Source organism: Aethalodelphis obliquidens, unplaced genomic scaffold, assembly GCF_003676395.1.
Source record: "Aethalodelphis obliquidens isolate GAN/ISIS:26980383/991018 unplaced genomic scaffold, ASM367639v1 scaffold1, whole genome shotgun sequence".
NCBI lineage: Eukaryota > Metazoa > Chordata > Mammalia > Artiodactyla > Delphinidae > Aethalodelphis > Aethalodelphis obliquidens.
This window is the reverse complement of record NW_020837945.1, coordinates 30,901,152-30,917,163: the sequence shown is the minus strand read 5'-3', so window position 1 is coordinate 30,917,163 and position 16,012 is coordinate 30,901,152. Positions and strand designations below refer to the sequence as shown.

The window sequence follows — 16,012 nt, the reverse complement described above, 5'->3', positions numbered from 1 at the left end:
AAAATAAGTCAGGACTTTAACAATACTACCAACTGATTTGACCTGACATTTATTGAACGTTCCATTTCAATATAGAAAAATAAAAATGAACATAGTTTTTAAATGCACAAGGCACGCTCGCTAAAACGAAATTCTGGGCCATAAACTAAGTCTCCATATTTAAAAAGCTAAATTCATGTAAAATACACTCTCTGACCTCAGTGGAATTAAATTAGAAATCAGCAACAAAAAGCTATATGGAAAATACCAAAACATTTGGAAATTTAATAGCACATTTCCAAATAACTTCTGCAAAACCCAAAAATTTTTAGGGAAAGTGAAAAGTGTTTTCAACTTTATGATAAATGGAAACATAACACATCAAATTTGTAAGATTCAGCTGAAGAAGTGCTTAGAGGGAAATTTATAACTTTAAATATTTGTATTAGAAAAGAAGAGAGGTCCAAATCATTGATATAAGTTTCTATCTTAAGAAGCAACATAAAAGTAAGCAGAAGAAATAAATATCAGAAATCGCTTAATTAGAAAACAAATAAAACTAACAAAGCCAAAATTTGTACACTGAAAGGATTAATAAAATTGATAAATCCTTATCGAGATTAAAGTTGGAGAGAGGGAAGAGAGAGAGAGGGTAGGGGGCAACGAAAAAGGAGAAGAGAGAGAGAGCATCAATCCACAGTACTTATGAATAAAAGAGATGGCATTACTACTCATCCTGCAAACATTACAATTAAAGGGATTACAAATAAGGAGATACTGCAAATAAACATGTGATAATAAATTCAACAATTTAGATGGATTAGACAAATTCATTGGTGGGCAAACACCAAAAATCCATTTACCACAACCAACAGAGAAGAAAAAAATATCTGAATAAATGTAAATTCATAACAATAAAAATAATTCACAAAGAAAACTCTAGGCACAGATATCATCATTGAATTCTAGAAGATTTAAGGAAGAAATAGGACCAGGCCTACCAAGACTCTTACAGAATGTAAAAGAGGAAGGAATACTTCCCAACCCATTAAAGCTAGCCTCCCTGATTCCAAAACCTGACGAACACATTAAAAGAACACTACCTATCAATATCCCTCATGAACATAGATGCAAAATTCTTTACTAAATGTTAGCAAATCAGATCCACTAGTATCTGTAAAAAGCATAATATATCCTGACCAAGTGGGATTTATCCCAAGAATGCCAGGTTTAATTACCTTTGAAACCATAGAATTTATCATATTAACACAAATAAGGAGAAAGAAAATAGATGATTATCTGAATACACTCAGAAAAAGTATTTTGCAACTATTAAAATAAGTGAGTGAAGTTAGTAAGGCCATAAGATAAAAGGGAAATACATAAAGATAAATTTATATATAACATAAAGTAGTTGAAAAAGGGAATTTTATAAATTCACTTGTAATAGTGTAAAAAACATTAAATAGGAAAAAGTTTAACAAAATATATGATAAGGCCATATGCTGAAAACTACAAAATATTGTTGAGAAAAATAAAGACAAATAATGGAGAGTACATCAAATTCCCATAGAGAAAGACTGACTATGAAAATGTTTAATCTTTCCAATTTGATGTATAGATCCACTGTATTTTTAAACATAATTTTTCCAACATAATTTTGTAGAAAAAAATTTTCCAAATTTTTCTTCCAACATAATTTTGTAGAAACTGACATGCTGATTTGAAAAGTATATGGAAAAGCAAAAGGTCTGGAACAGTCAAAAAAATTTTGGAGAAGAAAATGATGCAGTATTCACATTACCTGATTTCAGGACTTTCTATGAGCTATTAGTAATCAAGACACTGTGGTTTGGCATATGGATGGACATATAAACAAATGGAATCATACAGGGAATCCAGGAATGGATCCACACATATATAGTTAACTGGAGAAAGGAAAGTTTTTTCAGTGAAAGATACCTATGCATTTTGATTTTACATATGGAAATAAATAAGCCTCAACCCTCAAATCACATGCAATTACTTTAAGATGAATTATAAAAGCTATGCATAAAAGCTAAAACTATAAAGCTTCTGGAAGAAAATATCTTTGCTATCTAGATTAGGACATAGTTTCTTAGAAAGTACTAAACATGAAAGAAAAATTTGATAAATTATAGATTATGTAAATTGAAAACTTTTGCTCATCAAAAGACACTATCAAGAAAAGGACTAAGAAAGCCATAAATTGGGAGAAAATATTTGTGATACAACCTATGACAGATAATTTATATTGAAAATGTACAAATAACTCCTCTTAGTAACAAGAGACAAACGACACCATTTTAGAAAAGGCAAAGGCTTGGAAATTTTACAAAAGAAAATATGTGAATGGCCAATAAGCACATGTGAAGTTGCTCAACATCATTAGTCATCAAAGAAAATTGAAGTTGAAATGACAATGAGGGACTCTTACACTCACTGAAATGGCTAAAATGACAGATGGCAACATTAAATGTCAGTGAGGATGTAGAAAAACTGGAAGTCATATTCTTTCCCAGTGAGAGTATAAAATTATACAATTTGAAAAAAAATATTTAGAGTTCCTTATAAAGTCAAACTACATCAGTGCTGTTACCCAGAAATTCCACTTCTAGGTAATTCTCCAAAAGAAATAAAAACATATGTCCTCAAAAAATCTTCTTACACATTCTCTCAAGAGAAAAGCAGATAAACAAAATACGATACATTCACATGATTGAATACTGCTCAGAAATAAAACATATGAATTGCATAATACATGTATGGGAGAATCTCAAAAACATTATGTTTAGTGAAAGAAGCCAGACACAAAATATTATATTCTGTATGATTCCATTTATATATATTTCAAGAAAAGTCAAACATAATCCATGGTGATAGGAAGCAATTTTCTGTAATGATGATAGTAGATTGAATAGGGATTTCTTCTTTGGGATAGTTTATTTGGATTACTAGTTTCTTTTGGCCTGTTTCTGGTTAATTTTTGACATTTTTCTGGCTAAGAGGAGGTATACAGATTTGAAACATAATGTGCCTTCTTCAGTAACTGCCTCATTTCCTATTGTATTTCAAAGGCATCAAAATTACAAATGAAACTATAGATTAAAAATAATTTTCAAACCAACTTTCAGCATGTAAACTCTTAATGATTATGATTTTAAGAAGTTTGTGGAAATCCTAAGAGCATAAGCAATTGCTAAACATTTTGTTAGAAGTTCTAGTCAGTTTATTTGCCTATATGATGTGTGCATTTATTACTCATTATTTACTGTATTTCCACTGTTGGGATGTAGATTCAAAAAAATAATCTACCTTGTTACCAGTTGACTGATTCTAAAACACGTATCATATGGATTGGTACTCACCAATTATTATTGGCTGTGGCTCACTTTTTACTCCAACTCCTGCACTGGTACTAGCTGCAACCTCTACCCGGTATTGAATACCTGGGAATAATCCACCGATTATTACAGATCGAATGGCTGCATCCACAGTTTTGTTGATGTGGAATCGTGTTTCATTCCCCAGACACCAGATCTATAGAAATGTAAAGTGAATATCAAACTATTTTTTTCTGGTAATTAGTTCATTATAATTGATTAAATCTTTTAGTAGAGACCAATCTATTTTCTAGTCTTATAGAAGTATTTGTAAATGACATTTTCTAAAGCCTAATTTCTGCTGTTTATATATATACGTATGTATGTATATATATATATGTGTGTGTGTCTGTGTATGTGTGTGTGTGTATTAAAGAAAAACAAAAGAAGCTAAAACTATGCAGCATTCCTTTATATTTTACAATCAACACTGAATGCTCATAGTACAATGATTCCCTCAGCACCTCTGCAAGGTCTGGAAAGTGGTCCTTGATTACAAATGGCGTTTAGGTATGGATTAAAACACACAAATTCCTCTGCCTAATTTATTTATCAAGATTTATTATGCAAAGAATTATTAAAAATATGGTGATTATGAGTTGTAGTATCCAAAGTATATAGGTGCACATCGAAGTAATTTATATTTCATTTAAGAAAATATTAACTTACACAGAAGTGGTTAACAAGATTAATTGACTAAAGTTATAGGTATTGACTGAGATAAAATTAAAGCCAATATTTACACTGAGAGTAATAAATCTTAATATTGATCAAAACATATCTATACATACATACACATGCATGAGAACAGAGTGGTGGGAAGTCTTTAAACACTGATGTGAGGGATGCTAGGCTTGTACTTCCAATAAGAATCAAATTTTAAGTCATACATTCTTTTGGGATATGGAAATCTGTTACCGTAAAATGTGTTATAAAAAATTCTACTGTGTGTACTTATTTGTATTTCTATTATACAGTATTTATAATCTACATGGGGACACGTACATTGCTTGTTTCTGAAAGAGGTAAGTTCCTGAAACTTTTTCTTTAAAAGAGTGCCTTTGAATTGCAAATGTCTTTTATTTAGTCTATGAAACCTAAGTTACTAGTGAAGGGTTATTTAGCCCTTACCAAAATATACACATTTTTACCAAAATAGGACAATCTCATATGAGTGAGAAAATTTACAACTTATGAAAAATTATCATGTTGTGGAAAAAAATCAATATTTAAATAAATAGAAGTTGAAGATATTTAGTCCTAGATGATACAAAAGTAAAATCCTAAACTCATTAAAAAACACACACACTCCAGGGTAGATAATGTTTTGCTTTTAAAACCATGTGTCCTAACACTTATAAAATTTCTGATTTTATATAATTATGCTACTGTAAAAGCACTTACTCTTATTTTCTTATTCACATTTCTTTATAATGTGATGGGAATAATTTTAAAATAAATTCTTATGCAAATTTAGTCCATTTGCTTCAGTAACTTAACCATTAACTTAGGAAAATTCTACTTTAACTTTCACATTTTTTCCTAGAAGTAACAATGTTTTGAGTAAAATTATTCAGCTTAATTTCACATACCAACTATGAATTTCTGAGGTGAGGTGGGGTGTCTAGTTTTCTTTTCTAATAGATCTACTTAGTATGTTATTATCAGATTTCTATAAAAATTTATTAATAGCAAAAAAGCATAGTTTTAAATTTTTACAAGATTTAATGAGGTGTTTTACTCTCCCATGTGGTCTAATCACATCACAATTAATTAGAACCTTATTTCTCAAAGTTAGACAACTTGTGATTCTTAAGTGATGTCGCTCAAATGATGGTGAAGAAACAACGAATATATACTGTTTCCAAATAGCAACAAACTCATCAATTGAAAAATAAGAGTTTTTCACAATTTGTTTTTTCAATGGCTCCCTTTTTTCAAATGAAATATTTTACAGAACCTTTTACCAATAACTTGGTAAAAGCAGAATTTACAGTGGGAGGCGGTACTGCCCACCCTCTTATCTCCATCTCAACTCTTTAAACTCCTGAAGCATCTTTTTTATGAGAATACAGTTTAAAAACAGCTGTTCTAAGTCCCATTACGCAGAAATCTAATAACAAAGATAAAGGCACTCCCTAGGATAGGGCTTCACTATCTACCCTGTCTCTCTAAATCCCTGAGGTTCTGCAATCACATTATTAAAACAAACAAAAACAACAACAACAACGCTGCATTCTTATGGTTTGCGTGTCCAACTGAGTTTGTGTTATCTGTGACCTTGGAATTAGGTTCTATGCATCCTATGCATTTGCTTCTTTACCTGTCACACAAAGATATAAAATATTACTTTACACTCAAACTCAATAAGAGGGCCACTCGAAATGTTCCCCCTCCATGTGACCCTGAGACTTCTCTGGGCACTTTTACCTGTGAACTTTCCTTCTTCATCCGGGCCTTACCTTGTATTCTTGGATAATTCCATTCTGATGGTCAGGGGGAGGAGGATCCCAGGAAACACTAATACTTGTGCTATTGTGGCTTCCAACAGTCAGCACAGTGACAGACTGTGGTGGGGCACTTGGGGCTGCAGAGGAAGTGATTAGAATGAACACAAACTGTAAGTCTTGGTGTACATTAAGACTGCTTACAGAATATGAATATAAAGACAAAATGCAAGAAGGTCTGGTTTCCAGTAGTTCTGAATTAACAGTGACAGTTTAAAAAAAAATCCTTTATATATAATGGATAGATTAAAGCAAATACAACAGCTATGGTAATATGTCCTCAACAATAAATTTAACAGCTAACATTCAAATGAATGTTTCCTATGTGCCCAGAACTGAGGTAAGAGGAAGATTTAATTCTCATAATAACCTCAGGAAATAAAAACAACTCATCTCAGTTTTACAGATAAGGAAACTGAAGACTTAGCTAAGTCAAATAATGAGGGAGAATTTGAACCCAGGTATGCCTGATTGATTCTAGAACTTTGGTTCTTTTGACTCTAATAGGCTCGCTTTTAAAAAAACAAACAAACAAAAAACAAAAAACAACAACAACAAAAAAACACTGCTATCAAAAATGTTCTGAAAGGATGCATTCTAAAATTTTATGTTATTATCTCTGAGTGGTAGCATTACTGACAATCTTTTTGTTTTGTTCTGATTTGCGTTTAATACATAAAAACAGAAACACAGCTATAAATTTCACCAATGCAGAAAAAAGACACTTCTGTTTTCGTATTGAGAAAAATAATTGACTGTTATAAATTGACCCATAATTTAAGATTTAAAACTTATTTTATATTGATGAACAAGGAACTCTGATGATATAAATGAAAACAGTTCATGTTGGATCAAATGTGAAATGGACAGATTTTAATTTCCTACAGTTCTCTTCCTTTATGGAAAAAACAAATCAAAGTACTAACAGTTAAAGCAAAATTCAGATAATCTTGTGGTACAAAAGAATTTTTACATATAAGATCAATGCTTTCACAACTACACAACTTAGTTCTTTGAAAACGTGTACACTTGAAACATAAAACATATTTTAAAAGACTATCAATGGGGGCTTCCCTGGTGGCGCAGTGGTTAAGAGTCCACCTGCCAAGGCAGGGCAGCCGGGTTCGAGCCCTGGTCCAGGAGGATCCCACATGCCACGGAGCAACTAAGCCCGTGCGCCACAACTGCTGAGCCTGCGCTCTGGAGCCCTCAAGCCACAATTACTGAGGCCAAGTGCCACAACTGCTGAAGCCCACGTGCCTGGAGCCCGTGCTCCAAAACAAAGAGAAGCCACTGCAATGAGAAGCCCGCACGCTGCAACGAAGAGTAGACCCTGTTCGCCACAACCAGAGAAAAGCTTGCGTGCAGCAACAAAGACCCAACGCAGCCCCCCCTCCAAAAAAAAAAAGCCTATCAATAAAGTTTCCCACGTTTGATATATCTGTCACAGCATATTTCACTAAGGTGTAGTCATCTTTGCATTGAGTGTAAGACACACACAGACACGTTACCACCATACTGCTCTTTATCACTCCTCTGTGTGATAAGGTTGCTCCAAAATGTGGCACAATGACATCAATCCAACCATTTGCCTACCAGTTTTGTAGTTATTAAGTAGACTTCATTGAAAAGTAACATTTTGGAGAGCTGGCTTCTCATCTGCCTTACCGCTGGCTTGGCGAGAACACCGTGCCTATTTCCTGACCTGTCAATTATTACACAGATGTGAAAGAACCCACTCATTGCTCCCAGACAAGCCCAGCTGAGTTCCAGTTTGTTCCCTTCAGAAGGCCACAGAAAGCGGAGATGAACGTATACCGAATGGTGACAAATGTCTAGTCTAGAGGAAAAGTCTAACTGCAGTGAAATTGATTTTTGGAAATATGCTTCAAATGTAGCATTCTGTATTAAATTGACCCACCCCACTCATTAGTTCTACACATTATCCACATAAAGTAAAATTTAATGGGGGATGAAGATCCTATTATTAATTTATTTTCTTTACAAATCTTAAAGGTAGACTAATGATGCCTTTAAAAATATGCACTTCAGCTCATGTCAGTATAGCACACTGTAAACCAATATGAAGATAAAATTTCTCTGTGTTGCTTACTATAAGATATGTATAATTTAAAAGTTCTTTGGTCAAACATGTACATCTATGTTACCATGAACAACCTACACACATTTTCTTAAGGTTGCTCTTATATTGATTTATATAAAATATGGTTTTGTACATAAAATTAGTACAAAAGCAGAAAAGGGGGGAATTTATTATAGTTGGTATCTGATTTTTTGTTCTTTTTTTTTTTTTGCTGTACGCGGGCCTCTCACTGTTGTGGCCTCTCCCATTGTGGAGCACAGGCTCCAGACGCGCAGGCTCAGTGGCCATGGCTCATGGGCCCAGCTGCTCCGTGGCATGTGGGATCTTCCCGGACTGGGGCACGAACCCGCGTCCCCTGCATCGGCAGGCGGACTCTCAACCACTGCGCCACCAGGGAAGCCCGGATTTTTTGTACGTTGATGATAGCATTCATTATAAACCTCTAGTTTAGGGAAGGAGACGCTAGAAAATGGTCTGGTTGAGACCAACATTAATTTCATGTCCATCACAGACTGACTTTAAAAGTATCTACAGGTAAGAAAAGTTACAAAGGGAAGAGGGAGAGGGAACATCACTAAGAAGAATGCTGCTGCAAACATGCAAGGGGCCTTCCGGATTAGAAATTATGAATCAGACTGGCAGAGCCCATAGGGAAGCAGGCTTATGAAAGGAAATGTCATGCTTTACTCTACCCAAACAAAGAGAGACAAAGAACAGCCTGTGTACTTGGGTTTCCATTAGCCTGTCCTTTAATGAAGCCAAATGTCTTAAATCCATGTGTAAAAAAAAAAAATAGGAAAACATTATAATCAAATTCCAGTGCACTGAAAAACAAGATTTGAAGCGAATGTTTCCTTAAGGAAAATTCAAACTACTTGAATGTCATCTTTTTGAGTTGTTAGATTCTATGAAATTCTCAGAATAAAAGGAGAAAATGATACTTCCTGGATTGACTTTTAGAATGTCTTTTGCTACCCTTCTAAGGAAGATGATAAACTAGAACTTCAACAGAAATTGATTTCATTATGGTTTAAGTTTGGTTTATGTTAGAAATCTGAATACTGACCTTCTTCAGTAGTACGAACTGTTTTAGACTCACTATCCATTCCTTGGAACTCATTAAAATATGGTCGAACTTTAATTTCATAAGTCACCCCCTTTTTCAGATTGACTAAGACAGCACTTCGCTCAGTCGGGACTTTAGCATCTAAATTCTGCCATGTTGATGTAGCCTGCAGGCCTGAAGTCTGACGGTACATCACTCGGTAGCCTTGAATAAACTGGGGTTGGCGATCAACCTGAAAAACAAAGCAAAAGACTTTTGAAACCAAATGGAAGTGTCTGAGTGATGCCATGGCTTTCTAATTCATCTCCCTGCTTCTAATATCCTTTTCCAGTTCTGAGTTCACGTTGCTCCTGAGTTGTTATTTCCAAAATGAAGAGTGGAACAACATTCTCTCCTGTTAAAAATACTTCATAGCAGCTAAGATACTCAATTAATTCAAATTCTTTGGATTAGCACAAAAGCCTGTCAAGGCCTAGACATGCCAATGTTTCTAGCTTTGTTGCTTGTCTGTTTGTTCTTTTTTTGTAGTCAACAATTCTCATTTTTGTGGTTTTATATGTAGTGTGCTATTTGTCCGGAATCTCCATTCTCATCCCTTGTTCATTCACTAATGTCTTCACTCACTCAAACATTTTCTGAGTTCCTACTAAGAGGTGCCAGTTATTCTGTTAACTCTGAGGGTAAAACTGGAGAATGAAAGTAGAGTCAGTCCCAGGCCTCATGGTGCATAGAATTCAGGTAGAAGGTGGGCATTTTTTAATGATCACTCAAACAATGGGCAGGTTACATTCATAACAAATAAGCATACGCAGATATTATGAGTGAGTTGTACTAGGAGCTAAGAAAGCCTAGAGTGGAGAGGAAGCTGAGTGATCAGGAAGGGGAGACAGTTTCCTGGAAGAAGAACAAGTGCTGAGGTCTGCATGGAAAGTAAGACTTAGTTAGGGGAAGAAGAGTAGGAACAGAATGTGTAAAATTCCTGTAGCTGAAGGAAGCATATGAAAGAGACTCGAGAGTTGTGGCGCCAGAGCGTCTGTTTTAAATGCATATGAAAAGCTTATACCCATTAACAAATATTAAATGAAAGACATTTATTAAGTTATCAACTTCTGGCTCCTCCAATATCCCACTATTGGCACAACCTGACAACTTTCTTGATCCTTTCATTCATTTGAGGTACAGAGGATAAGCAGCTGTTTTTAATAAAAATCTGAGATTTGGAACCTGAAAACCAATATCAAAATATCAAAAAATATCAAAAAACAAGTTCTTGTTTTACATTTATTGAAGAGTCTTTATTGGAGTTACCATTGTTTCATTTCAGGGATAAAGGGACTTTTAGCTTTTTAAACTTTTTTAATGTCTTGCCATTTTTTAGAAATGCTTGACAAATATAACTATCACAGCACCTTCTTCAATTAATATTCCATATGCTATAGTTTAGTAGCCATATTTTAAGAAGCCTTTAACTTGACATATTTCACTGTCAAAGTGTAAAATTCAATGGAGAAGAGATGGAATAACCTCATTTTAGGAAAGTTGAGGAGAGAGAGGAAATAAAGAAGGTGATGATGGAAACGGTTACTTCAGCTTTTTAAAAATGTCTTGATCCAACTGTTAACACATAATAAACAAAAGGTATTCTTTCATGTATTAACTTCTGGCATTTCTTCATTAGTTGCAGCATTTTAAAATACTTTTTTAAGTGAAGACAGAAAATTAAAAAATACAGAACCTCAATCAAAATACAGTGAAACAAAGGGACATTTTTTTTGGTATTTAGAATGTCCAAGCTAGAAAAATCCATAAAGTTGGTAAGCATGAGCATGTGTGTTTCTAAGTATAGCTAATTCCAGTTTCACAGATGAGTCTCAACAAGTAAGAATTCCTTCACCCACCTGACAGTTTTCTAACCCTCAAAGATTTGTGGAATTAGTGCTACACTTGTATGAGGTTATGTCAAGGAAAAGTAAGCTCGGTTCTGATACCAAAGCTCATGATCTTTGAATCCTAATGCATGCTACCAGTTTGTGTTCACACCAAAATACATATTTTTTGAAAAGCAGAAGTTGTTCTGACATTATAAAACAAGGCAAGTAAAAAGCAAAAAGGTAAATTTATGAGAGCCAGGAGAGATGCCTTTCATCAAAACTGTCAATGTTCAAAAAAATCCCTGCAGCATATGTTAAAACAACATTAAGCTTGCAGTTTATAAACTTCTCTGCATTCACTTTAAGTGAATTTATATACTGAAAGAAAGACATAACTCACAATAATAGCTTGTTAATACTGAAAGAAGCAAGCTGTGTTTTTAAGAAGGACATTAAGCAGCTGTTTCCAGATGAAGGGAGTCTGTAAATCAGGGTAAATTGGTTTTATCCATGTTTGGTTTTCATTAATTAAGTGTTTTAGGACTTTATGAAGCTAATGTTTACTACACAACATTGCTTTGCTCACTTCAGTGTACACTGCCTTCAACCAGTGTATTCTAATGGCCTACTTAATAGCTAAATAGTTTAACTTGATTTTGCGCGGTTGCTACACATTCTTTTCAGAAGGAAATTTGTTGTTGCAGGTGAAAGCAAAAATGAAAATGCTGCATATTACCTATTAAAAAATAGGTGGGATTTTTAGTGGATACGTGCTCTACAGCACTGACTTTTGGAGCACCTTTTGACAAGTGGTCACTTTTGAGTTAAACCTTATGCTTGTCACTAGTTTTATTAACATTCTAGTTATAAGAAGGAGGATTTTCTTTTAGAGTTGATTATAATCAGAGTCCAGCCACAAATCCATGCATGGGCTTATAGAATTTAAAAAATTGGTATTTTCTGGTATCTGAATACAAATGAATTGTCTTAAGGAACATGTGAAGTGAAGAGAGTTTCAGTCTTCAGGTCACAAGGTCTCTATTAAGTGACAGCTTAGCCTTTTAAACTTTCTGAGCCTCAGTTTACTTAGTTTGCTCAAATAATACGCATATTACAAGGGCACAGAAACAATTAAATGACTAATACAGTTTAAAGCACTCTGCAAGTTTTAGAGCTGTACAATGATAAAGCATTGTTACGTACGGGATATACTAAAAATGGGGGCCCATATGTGGCCCTCAAATCAGCACTTTCATTAAAAGGTTTAAAGCGAGATGCTCAATATCTATCATTTCAATTTTAAAAATTCCATCTATACTGAAAATTCAAATTGAATTTCCTTTGGTGGGCTTAGCCTTCTAAGTAACTGATCTGGGTTTAATTGAGTTCTGAAATTCAAGTTCGCCAAAACACTCTTTCAACTCCAGTAGCTGTGATGTTTCAGGGGCAAGGAGCCTATAATCCTTTTTGTCCTTGAATAAAAACAAAACACTCACACACAAAAAAACTAGAATAATGATTTTAAAATAAGGGATTTATTGCTACTTTCTTTGTAAAACAGCCATTTTCATCATTTTTACCTACCCTTATTATAACAGCAGTCACTTTTAGAAAGTAGCCTTTGTTAAGTATTGTTGCTTCAAGATTAGACTTGTGGGGCAGGCAGATGGTCTTTCCAGTTCAAACATCCTATGTGTTTGGTAATAGAATCCTGCCAACTATTGATAAACCATATCAGCTGACCCCTAATCGAAATACATGGGCTGGTGAATATATTTCTTCCCTCAAACATCAACATGTCTATAACTCAAATACTAACAGTGTTATAACTCAAAGAACATACACATTTAGCAAGTTGAAAATATGACATGAAAATGAAATATTTGGTTACAATTTCTTTGGCAACTGATCTGACTTCCAGCCTAAATTTATTTCACTAAAATTTACCTCTGAAATATATACTTATCTCATGTGTAACTACAAATTCGTGGGGAATTTGTGATATAATTGAATGGTTTCTTTTTTAAAGTAAAAAGTTAAAATGTATGAAAACAACTGATTTGATCATTCAACAGACAGTTAACTGAAAAAGTATTTCATAATGAATGCTTTGTTCTGAAAAAACAGAAATGAAAACACGAACTTTGGACTCTCAGAACACAAGTTCATGAGGGATAGAGATATGCAAACTAGAAATGACAAGTTTCTTGGGATATAGAGATGAATATGACAAGGTCCCTTTCCTGGAAGAACTCCCAGACTACTGATCTGAAATTCTTATCTAATTTGATTTATTCTTTTAAATTCAGTGACTTTTACAGTGATTAACTTCATAAACATAATGACTTTGATTCTTACCCGAATAATTTCCACATTTAGAAGCAGCTTAAAAAAGAAACCCCTTCAAAACTCACAACAAAGCAGAAAAGACTTTTTCAATTGAGAATGAGGAAAAATCTGTTGTTAAAAATATAACCCTTTCCTTGGCTTTATTTGTTTGGTATCTAGCCAAAGCTACAGAAAGATGGAAGAGCCATGTCAGATGATATCCTTTCTGTGCCATTGGAAAAATGATGAGGTCATTATACTCCCTTCACGGGAGCAGAAGAATAGAAACCATTATATGCAGAAAACAGAATAAGTCTATGTGAAATTAAATAAAAAATAAAATGGGAAACAATGTAATCTTAAATAATCATAATTACTCTTAAAACATAAATTTAGTTTTATTTTTTGTTAAAGCATTACCCAGTTTGGTACTCACTAAACGTTTGACTAGTGTGGTTTAAGAAGTAAAGTGCCCCATCCAGGATCATATGTTGAAATTCCACAGTTAAAAGGTATTTCTTTCAACTAAATATTTGTCTATAGTTTATCTTTAAAGTGAAAAACACAAAAAGTAGGTTTAAAGTAAGGAAATTCTAATCCTATCTTTACCTGTAAATAGTTGTAGGATACTGGGAACACTGTTCAACCTGTCTGCATTGGTTTCCTTTTACAAGTCTATAGAACTGGAGAAAACAGCCTTAAATGTTAATTTAGTTTCCTCTGTTCAAATAAATAATGCCTCTATATTTCCCCGTATAGATGTAGATAAGTGATAATGTTGTTTCTGATGCCTGAGGATAGAGTTAATCACTTCCTCTTTGATTGAAACCTGTGTTTATAAAATGTGTACATACAGTTATGGCCCTTATCCCTGTGTACCGTCATTAAGAATTCCCATGTTTTTCTCAAGCAGATTTGTGTCTCTTTATACAGTGTTTCCCCACATCTAGTACAAAACTGGTCCTCAAAAAATGCTTGTTGAACTATGTTTGCTCAATGGTTTTATTAATAAGAGGACGCTGGAATAATTCTCTTCATTGCGTTTCATATTTCAAACATAATTAGTTAAGAGCTGACGAAAAATAACTGGTTTTCCTTTTTCAACTACTTTTGTTAAGGGAATTGATGGAAATGGGTGAAATAGTTCCCTAAAGAAACTTGGATTCTAAGGGGGAAAAATCCATTTTTTTTTTTAACTTACAGTCATTCTTCTACTACCACAAAAACAATAACAAAGCTAATAGTCATAATTATAAATACTTTCTAATTAATATAATTCTTTCTAATTAATTATGATGGATATAATTCTAATATTATAATTAAAGTGAAAATTTTCTAGATATCCATGACTCAAATGACCATTACTTACACAACATACAAGATCTAGCACAAATACAGGGGGTTTTAAAAAACTGCCCTTTTATCAACCCCATGGATTTTTAGCGGCAAGAGATCTCAGGCATAAATGAGAAGTTGGCAAAAACTGTATTAGGCACAGGGAAGAACATTATCTGGCTCTTCACAAAACAGACACACATAGACACAAATACATATACAAGGGTTAATATCCTCTAATATGAGTAATATGGCTATTTTTATGCTATTTCTTGTTTTCATTTCAGTGACTATCATGCGATGAAAACATTTGTATTTTGAAATAACAGTGGGCAGGTTGACATTTAATAATGCATGGAATTTGGAATTGGACTTTCTTAGCATATATTAAAATATCAATCTACTTCTTAAAACCCATTAATTTTTTTTTACTACATATGTCAAATTATTAAAATTAAATACTTTTCTTGGTACTGCTGGATGAGATTCAGCTAAAAGAATGTGAAGATGATTGATTTATATTTAGAAGAGAACTTCAAATAAAATTTTTTGTGCTTCAAATGACATCATTAAGAAAGTAAAAAAAATCCCACAGATTGGGAGAAAATATTTACAAATCATATATCTGATAAAGGATTTGTATCCAATATGTAAAGAACATTATAGAACTATAATAAGAAGACAAACAACTCAATTTAAAAATGGGCAAAGAATTTGAACAGACATTTCTCTAAAGGAGATATACAAATGCTCAATAAGCACATAAAAGATTCAAAACACTAGTCATTAAAAAAATGTAAATTAAAATCACAGTGATATACCACCCATACCTACTAGAACAGCTATAATCAAAAGGACAGGATAAGATGCAAGAGAAACTGGCAAGGATGTGGAAGAAACTAGAACCTTCAAATATTGCTTGTGGGAGCATAAAATTGTGTAACCACTTTGGAAAACATTTTGGCAGTTCATCCAAACGTTAAGCAGAGAGTTTAATTCAACAATTCCTAAGTATACGCAAGAAAAATGAAAATATACGTCGATGTGTACACAAGTGTTCACGGCACCATCATTCATAATGGTCAAAAGTGGAAACAACTCAAAGATGAATCAGCTGATAAATGGATAAACAGATGTATGTGATACATCTATACAATGGAATTCTACTCTATAATAAAAAGGAACAAAGTACTAATAATACATGCTACAACATGGATGAATCTCAATGACATCATGCTGAGTGAAAGAAGCCCGATACAAAAGATCGTATATTGTATAACTTCATTCACATGGAAGAAATAGGCAAATTTATATAGACAGAGAACAGATTAGTGGTTGCAAAGGGCTAAAGTCAGGGGAACGGAGGAGTGACTGCTAATGGGCGGAGGGTTTCACTTTGGGATGATGAAATGTACTAA

The 16,012-nt window shown here is 33.6% G+C and overlaps 1 protein-coding gene across 5 annotated transcripts in view; it reads right to left on the bottom strand.

Moving 5' to 3' along the window:
- ROBO2 (roundabout guidance receptor 2) overlaps positions 1-16,012 on the bottom strand; it is a 1,637,092-nt gene that overhangs the window by 66,674 nt on the left and 1,554,406 nt on the right. For all 5 annotated transcript variants that reach the window (XM_027102521.1, XM_027102511.1, XM_027102532.1 and 2 more), the window contains 3 exons: positions 9,061-9,292; positions 5,846-5,970; positions 3,369-3,540 (listed from right to left, as the gene is read on the bottom strand). In XM_027102521.1, coding sequence (XP_026958322.1) covers positions 3,369-3,540; positions 5,846-5,970; positions 9,061-9,292 — 529 coding nt within the window. The remainder of the gene's footprint in view (positions 1-3,368; positions 3,541-5,845; positions 5,971-9,060; positions 9,293-16,012) is intronic.